This window comes from Emydura macquarii, unplaced genomic scaffold (genome assembly GCF_026122565.2).
Source record: "Emydura macquarii macquarii isolate MOO-44397 ecotype Brisbane River unplaced genomic scaffold, CSIRO-AGI_Emac_v2 contig_1110, whole genome shotgun sequence".
In the NCBI taxonomy this organism is placed as follows: Eukaryota; Metazoa; Chordata; order Testudines; family Chelidae; genus Emydura; species Emydura macquarii.
This window is the reverse complement of record NW_027131247.1, coordinates 777,470-786,603: the sequence shown is the minus strand read 5'-3', so window position 1 is coordinate 786,603 and position 9,134 is coordinate 777,470. Positions and strand designations below refer to the sequence as shown.

Here is a 9,134-nt window from a genome sequence, read left to right as displayed (position 1 = left end):
AACTCTAAAATATACGTTCCTCCCAAACGCTCATGAGAGGGGGCATGCAAGTATTAAATCCTGCATTGAAATTTATGAGACAGGCCTACAACCTGTAGTTCTGCTGCCTTGCAAGCTGCCCGCTGGGAAAGCATGCAAAGTGCACTTAGGAATAGGCACAGCTTTTATAATTGGTGCTGAGGAAAGGATTCATTATAATCAGGGAAATAAGCTGTTTGGTGCATGTATCTTTTTATTCTGTCTTTGTACAGCACTCAGCACCAGGGGGTCCTGATCCATGACTAAGGTCCCTAGTTGCTACTACAATACAAACAATTATTTATTATTGTATAATAATAATAATAAATTATGGTTAGATTTCAGAGTCCATAAGGAAGATAGGTAGCCAGTTCCAATTGACTTCAGCCCCTTTGAAAATTGCAACCTGAGTCAGTGAGGAACCTGGAATGTTCTGCAAAACAAAGAGTCAACTTTCCCTAGGTTGGGAGGAGAGGGTGTTCAGATTCATCTCACTATAAGAATAGGGGCTGAATGGAAACTTCTGGAGCTAAACTTTCTCAAAGTTTGAGGATGTTAAGGTTTGGGGTTTTGGTTCACACCCATTTCTAAAAGTAATGCTTAAATAAAACACTCTAAAAGGAATTCTGAAGTATTAAATATGCAGCTGCTAATTTGGATATCTACCTATCTATCTAGCCATCACATTTAAGGAGTGCCAGTGACTGAAGTCTCTAGGAGGTGCTGACTTTCCTGGGGAGTTTTGTCTATAAAAAGCCCTGCAAGACTAAGCCCACATTGTATATGTCACATTGCCCACTGAACAGATGAATGTACCACAGACATCTTTATTTTGCTTTGGAGGGAAGCATAAAAGCACAAAAATAAGAGGAGAGGGGATCCAATTAGTCGTGTGTGGCTTGTTTGGTAAAAGAAAAGCAAGGCAGTTGGAGTGATGCATTCTTTTATTAGCAGAACGTAGTTTGCAGCGAAATCGGGAGAGGCTGATTACGTGGAAAGATGAGATCTATCCCAAATTAATAATGTTCCTTGTGACTTAAAATGAATGAAAGCCACCTGGGAAATAATAAGCCCATTCCAAGCAATGGCACTGCTGTCATCATGTCTAAATGCTGATCTTTCCGCAGATTGTAATGCCCAGAATGCCTAGGAGTCCAGCCTTAGCACACCCACCAACTTTTTTCGGTTCTAAACAGGAAACAAATACACAAATATATTTTCAGTGACAATTCTCCAAAACCAAACCAAAAAAAAGTACAAGTACAGGACTTGATTGTGAGTTAGGGTCCAGTCCAACACACATTTCAGACTCCCATTGATTTGCGTGGGAGTTGGATCAGACTCTCATGGTGCAACCCAAATGAAAGAGATGCAAATGAGGCTTTAAGCCACCTTTCCACTCTTCTGGTCCTGGGCCAGCCCTGTGTCAAGCCAGTGCTCTGGCATAAGTTAGACCTACCAGAGCTGTTACAAGGGCAGGGGATCATTAGGACAAGGGAGTCTTGGATTTTTTCCCCCTTTCCATGGCCACACTCTCAATGCCAGCAGCAGGGCATAATGTAGGAGTTCCAGGAAGTGCTACCTTTGTCTGCCTTGCAAGACAAATCCTGGGCCACCACTTCAGCAAATCCATCGATTTACTAAATTGTGGTCTGCACAGTTGCTTTAATACAAATGAGCCCACGCTGTCATTGTATATTCAGCAAGAGAGGGAAGACAGTACAGTGATTAGGGTATTAGCCTTGGACTTGGGAGACCTGGTTTAATTCCTTGCTCTGCCAGAGACTTCCTGTGTGACCTTGGTCAAGTCACTTGGGGTAGAATGCTCAAAAGGAATTATCCTAACTCCTTTTGAGAATTCTGCCCGTAGCCTCTCTCTGCCTTGGTTACCCATCGATACAATGGGGGATAATAACATTTCCCTAGCTCCCGAGGAAATATGCTAAAGACTGTGAAGTGTTTGGGTACTATGGCTCATCTGAGAACCATAGATGGAACTAGAAAAAGCAGCTCCTTTAAGACACAGCTCCCTCTAAAGAATTTGGTTTCATTCTTGTTACTCACTTTCAACCTTGTGAACCCTGTAGATAGGTACACCTTTGCAGAGTTTCTCAATGTGTTTACCAAAGAGAATCCACTCCTTGATTTCAGCCACTATAGAATCACTGGGTTCATATTCCACCCACAGGTTGTTTTGAGAATACATCTTGTTCATCATCTAAAAGGAGAAAATATTAAAATATAGTGAGCAATACATCTCATTTCTTAATCTTCTGTAACATCCTTGTTAGAAAACCCCCATCTCTAACAAATTTTCTCTAGCCATGTACAAAGCATCATCTAAAGCGGTTACAGATTGTTAATTACAAAGAAGGAAAGAGTCACAATCAAAGTTCACTAAAGAGTAATTCTATACACATAGCAAAAATGAACTGCATTAATAAAATACTTGATGATTATTAATAATAATAATAATAATAATATAGAACTATATAGTTTTACATTTTGCAGCTTGCGCTTTGTTTTCCATGTTCACCCTCCCAATCTGTATAGATATTATAAGTATGTTAAATAATATTGCTACGAACATAAGACAGGCTGAATTCTGAAATCTACTCAAGCCAATTCTTATTGATTTCAGTGGAAGTTTTGCCTATATAGGACCTTCCTGTGTTGGCCCAAGTAAATTGATGGCCAGATGTTCAGTTTTGCATCACTGAAGTATCTAGGTGACAACGAAAAATGACAAAGACTATATGCATGTCATAATGCCAGCATGCAAACAATATTATGAATAACGAGAGTTCTGTAGCACTTTAAAGACTAACAAATTTAATTAACCCTCCCACAGCTTGAGCGAGAGGCAGACCTACCCTTGCTTACAGACAGCCCCCCAACCTGAAGCAAATACTCAACCATACACCCTACAAGAAGGCCAATCCAGGAACCTATCTCTGCAACAAACCCCATTGCCAGCTCTGCCCACACATCGACTCTAGTGACACCATCACTAGTCCTAACCACATCAGCCACACCATAAGAAGCTCATTCACCTGCACATCTACTCATGTAATATATGCCAGCATGTGCCAGCAATGCCCCTCTGCCATGTACATTGGCCAAACTGGACTGTCACTATGCAAACGAAAAAATGGACACAAATCAGACATAAAAAATAATAACATCCATAAACCAGTCGGATAACACTTCAATCTCCCAGGACACTCTGTCACTGACTTGAAAGTTGCTATACTCCTACAAAAGAACTTCAAAAACAGACTTCAAAGAGAAACTACTGAGCTTGAAATCATCTGCAAACTTGACACAATCAAACTGGGTCTGAATCAAGACTTGGAATGGTTATCGCATTACAAGAGGTAATTGCCGCTGATCACACATTCTCACTTCCTAATCAACGGTTGTGAATAGGCCTCAAATACTCTAACTGAATGGACTTTGCTTTCATCCACCTTCCCCATTGTTGTTACTTCCCTTGGATATGTATATATATGCCTCCTATGTGATTTCTGTTCCTTATATCTGACAAAGTGGGTTGCAGCCCACGAAAGCTTATGCTTGCAGAAATTAAATTTGTTAGTCTTTAAAGTGCTACAGAACTCTCGTTGTTTTTGCTGTATACAGACTAACATGGCTACCCCTCTGGAACTTTTCAATATTATGAATAACATCAGCTTCCTACAAGTTGGATCTAAAGGTTCTAGCTGTAATTTTCTTCCATATCCTGAAAGCTGCAGACTGAACCATAGGTGTTCACTATTCTTTGAGTATGCCTACACTGCAAAAAAAAAAAAAAGTGTGTTCTTAACTAGAGATCGCTGACCCACATTAGTTATTTTAGGATAGCACAGTAGTGAAGTAGCTTGAGATGCCATATCTTCACTGTTATTTTAATCTGAGTTAGCTAACCTAAATTAAAAATACATCTTTCTTTGCAGTGTAGATATGCCTCCCTTGAAATCTTAACTTGTCCTGTATCTGTTTTGTTATCACCAGTCTAATAGGAAAGATTCCTAAGAACAGTTTTCCACATGCAGTACCCTTTACTTCCACCACGCCACCCCTCTAATGTGACTTGGGTCAGGCCTACACTTACCTGAGAATTCGGCGGCAGTTGATGGGAGTTACGCAAGTTACTCTGCGTAGCTTGCTTAACTCCCATCGACTTCTTAACTTCTGTTGTGTGCAGCGTCTTCACTGCGCTGCGCCACTTGAGGGGGTGGTTTTAGTGCATTGACTTCCTGATCGATTGAGTGGATCTTTACTGACCACTCAATTGATCCAGAAAGATCGCTGCTGTCAGCGTGTACATGTTGCTTGTATACAGTACATAATACTCCAGAGAATTACCTGTTTCTCGTAAGCAAGTCGTCCAATTTCTTGCAGCTCTGGGATATATCCTTTCTCCATTTTTAAAATAAAGCAGGCCCTCCGGGAAAACACCCTAGTTGCAATGTATCCCTGAGATACACAAAAGCAGGTTAATAGTTTGAAAATAGTTACTGCCACCCAGTTGTTAATTCTCTTTATATGCTGGGCCAAATTCTGCTCTCAGCTACAATGGTGTAAATGCAGAATGGCTCCATGGACTTCAGTGGAGTTACTCTGCATTCACACCATTGTGACTAGGAACAGAATTTGCGTCTCTGTGTTTATGTCTATATACAGTTCAAAGGACAAAATGATCTTTTCTCGTCTGCATTATGGATTTCTGTTGTGCTGCATAGATATATGAACAAACCAAAGAGACAGGTGTCTAAAATAGACATAGTTTAAAGATTATTCACAAGGTGGAAGACGATGTATTAAGCTAGTTTTACTTAGTTTAAAAAGGAAAAAATCATGGGGATGATTTTGAGTCAAGACAGATTCTTGGTTTTACTTACATGTTTGTAGTCAAAAATGGTGTCAGAGGAACACATCCCAGCACGGACATGGATATCAGCAATATTATGTTCATTGCTAATAGTCACGGTTTGCTGGACATAATCACCGTTTGCTCCTGGGAGGCTATAGATCTGAGTATAAAATACAAAATATTTGATGGTAGTCACCTGTTTCACTCATCTGAAAAGTGCAGCACAAAAGACAGTGTTTTATCTCTTATGATTCCAGAGCTAATGAAATCAAACAGCTAAAATGAGTCTGATTCTTATTTACACTAGGACCCTTTTGCATCGCTTTGGCAGTAGAAGGCCCCCTTACACTACCAGGGTGTAAAGAGGCCTTGGTGTAAATAAGAATCAGGCCCACTACATCTAGCTTCACTAAAGGATGATTTAGGAGAGACATACTATCTAAGTATATATGACATGGTGAGATATTAAGAAAGGGGAGATGTTTTTTAGAAGGGTGGTAACCAAGAACAATGGTCTAGAAAGTGAAAACAATTATTTAAGATGTATATCAGCAATCATTTCTTAATGGCAAGGTCTATTGGACTGTGGATTGTGCATGCATAGGAAGTGATGGACTCACAAATAATTATATTGTAGGAAATAATCCTGGATTGATTTAATGGAATGGAAGAAGGTGATCTCACAGGTCTTTTCTTTCTTCGGGGCCTTATCTATCAGTCCTTACTCGGGCAAGAGTCAGTGGGAGTTCTTCCTGAGTAATGACTGCAGAATTGGCTCCTTAATTTATAGGACTGTCTGGTTTGTTAAAGAAAACCTTTTCCTTTGTGCTCAGCAATAAGTATTTTATTAGCTTCCTCTGTGCTTTTCTTCTTGGTTATTCCATTTCTCTAGGAACCTAATGCATTGCAGATGAACACTAGGCAGTACAAAGCATTGCCAGGCTACTTACTTCATATGAAAAAGCCTGAGTCCAGAAGACTCCCAGTACAACAATTGCTGTAGCCTGAAAAAGAAATAACAACATTCATATGCAACTGAAACACTAACATCCCACCATGACATATGGACAGAGTTCAGGCTAGAACTCGGAGCCTGCATAATTAATGCATCAAGGGAGGCTGTTTTATTCTCAAGACTTGAAAAATTATCCACTTTGCACTCCATGTGGATTATCTGAAAATAATTACATTTCCCAGTTGTAAGTTTCTCCTGATTATGTTTCATTTTGCTTATATCACTGTGAAACTTTATAAAGACCACTTAATCTTAAAGGGAACATGAAAAGGAATTTTAAAATATTCCTATTTGTGGACTTGTTTACTTCGTTATGTTTGTATAAAGATCTATTTATTTATTTATCTATCTATCTGATTTTTTTTGGTATTTGTGTTTTTGCCTTAGAAATATTAGGAATGCCAAACCTAATCTTCCCTAGTTTTGTTGGAGAACCTGTTGGTGGGGTCTCAAAGTACGTCAGCTCTCACACCTCAGCTGAAGGGAGGGAGATATTTAACAAACACTTGCTTCCTCCAAGTGTAAGTCAGTCATTGACATTAATAAAAACAAGCAAAAACTTTTAGATGGTCAGACTAAAAATCCCTTCCCCTTTCCACTGGAACTATAAGCAGATCCAGATTTTGATCCCCCACAAAATTTGGGATGTTTGTATCTGTGGGTTGATGGTTCCTTAATTGTCCACTGCACAGTTTCTTGTACCTTCCTTTGAAGAATCTGGTACTGGTCACTGTCAGAGACATGGTACAACTATAATGATCACAGGTCAGATCTGGTACGGCATTTCCTAGATTCCCATATTTGGTTGAGGTGTACTTCATTAGATAAAGTATTACAAAGTCCATTCTAAATTTAAAAAATTTAAAAAATGAAACTTGCTAAATATTTTCTACCAGATAGTAATGTTCATGTCCATTTCATCACTTTTTGTCTGAGACATTTCTCACATTTTTGTCTGTGTAACAATTTTGTAATTTCAGTTTTTGTAATTATTTAATTCAGAAAATAACAGGCAATACTTTTCCTTTTGAAAAGTTAATTTTTTCTTGCCATTCAAAAATTACATTGATTGCTGCCAAAAATACTCGATTCCTCTAAGAAATCAGAACAAAAATTTGCAATGAAATCAAGCTTAAATTTGGACTCAATCCTGCATCTCTTGCTTATGAATGCACAAGGAATGCAAGGCAGTACTGTCTTATTGTACAGCCAAATGAAACATGAAACATATAATTATTCTCAAAACAGTGCTCACTTCACTTAAGACTCTTGCTTCTAGTCAAAAGGAATTCACAGTTTTATATAAATACCGTAGTAACTTTCAAAAATAATTACAAGAGCAATAAAGGACAAATATACTCACAAGTGTGTTCATTTTTCTTTCAGATGAGAACAAGAAGTTGTGGATGAAATGGAAACAATGGTAGAGACCTGTAACTTTTATATCTCACGATAGGTGTGGGAAACACTTGACAGAAATATGCTGTGTGACTCGAGCAATTCTGTATCTACATGCCACACCATGGCAAACTGCTCTATCTGAGTTTTGGGCCTGTGCAGATAACTTGATCCTGATAAGTTGTAAGCACTTTAGTCCACCCTGAAAAGAAAAAATTGCTCACTTTGCAAATACCTATTATTTACTAATTAACTCTCTAGAGTACACACCCACTAGTTCTAATTTTTAATACACAGACATAATTTTAACTTCTCAAGCTTTCTTTATTAGCAAAAGTGGATAGAGGGAAAGGCTTTACTATTCTTTCATAATCTTTACATTTTCCTTTCTGTACCTCTATCCCCAAACAGCCAGATGAACCTGGACAGAAATATCCATATCATGGCAATCCACAAATACTGGCTAAATATCAATGAACTTTTTAGGTCAAAGTCATGGATTCCCAAAGCCAATGGCTCATCAGGTTGGCACAATTAATGCATATCAGTTTCATAGCCAACAGTCACAAAGGCATTATGTGGCAAGAATCACATCTTTGACTGTCCTAACCTGATAGATCAGGTACCCATTTTGCAGCTGGCTAAACTGAAAGTGGCCTTTCAGAGTGAGACTGAGTGAGCCACAAACCCACATACTGAAGGAATGTAGTTGAGTACCTTAATTACTCAGCTATTGCACCTCACAGTTTTCCAGCTACTGCCTACAAAATAGCCCATTCACCTCTTAAAACATGACTTTAATTAAAATGATTGAACTATTATACTAGTAATAATCAATAATAATAGTAATAATTAATGCTTTGAATGCCTAATCTGGGTAAGTTTCAGTCTCCCTGATATAAAGATGGGTGGGGAAACTGAAGCAGAGAGAGGATGTGTGAATTGCCAAAAGTCACAAAGTGGATCACCGGAGGAGTGGGGAATAGAATCCAAGTCTCCTGGTTCCTAGTTAGGACTGTTTATTTCAGCTAGACCTCCCTTACCGTGTGGTCATATTGTGAAAATGTATTCTCTGAAAACGGTGAAGTTCCATGTATGGCCTCTTAATGGTTCCATATCAGCTAGCATGGGTGAAAATAGGATTATTACTTTTTCTTTGCCTTCAGGCACTAGCAGCTGCTGACAACTCCCTAAGTAAACACACATGCCTACCATTGACAATAGTATATTAGTTCAAAGGGAGAAGCCCTGTGTGCTTGTGGGTGGGTGTGGGAGAAGAAAAGGGCGAAACTTTTGGACATTGGAGTAGAGACAGGCCTAAACTATATTTCTGGTAAGTGCTGCATCAGGTCATAAATGTGCTGGTTTTATGAAGATGCAAAAGAGAGAGAGAGGAAGAAAAGAAAGTAGTTTTTCCATTTATTGCAGAATCAATTTGACCAACTAATTGTATGTGTTTTAACAGAATTCATTTTAAGTCCAGCAGGTTGATTCTTTACACAGAACTTCATTATGCTACAAGGGCATAGTACTAGCACACTGAAGTCAATGGAAAAATGCCAGGGGTTCCACTGGACCTAAACCACTTTCCACTGGAATCTTCATATAACTTCAGTGGGCAATGGAGCAGATCCTACACAAAGGACATATACTGTATCTCAAAAATAATAATCTGCAATTTTGGTCTAGTGTCTAAAACAATATTCAGAGAAAGAGTTTAAATCCTACTTCTTTAAAATAATCCATTATATTTTATTTTTATATCTTTTATGTATCATCTCTTTTCCTTTCAGCTATTCTTTCTTTGCGATCTCAGCAGAGAGATCA

The 9,134-nt window shown here is 38.6% G+C and overlaps 1 protein-coding gene across 1 annotated transcript; it reads right to left on the bottom strand.

Moving 5' to 3' along the window:
* Positions 1-1,123: 1,123 nt before the first annotated feature.
* Positions 1,124-7,284, bottom strand: GKN2 (gastrokine 2). Its single transcript, XM_067545857.1, has 6 exons — positions 7,273-7,284; positions 5,845-5,898; positions 4,923-5,054; positions 4,387-4,497; positions 2,083-2,236; positions 1,124-1,206 (listed from the first exon to the last, which is right to left on the bottom strand). Exons 1-6 carry the CDS (start codon positions 7,282-7,284, stop codon positions 1,124-1,126), a joined length of 546 nt encoding a protein of 181 aa, XP_067401958.1.
* Between the last annotated feature and the right edge of the window lie 1,850 nt (positions 7,285-9,134).

Bases quoted from the DNA above. Each gene is read 5' to 3' on its own strand.
- GKN2 (XM_067545857.1), bottom strand. The intron at 5,055-5,844 runs GTAAGTAGCCTG...TTTTATACTCAG, and splicing joins CTCAGGCTTTTTCATATGAA to ATCTATAGCCTCCCAGGAGC. The intron at 4,498-4,922 runs GTAAGTAAAACC...TGTGTATCTCAG, and splicing joins CCATTTTTGACTACAAACAT to GGATACATTGCAACTAGGGT.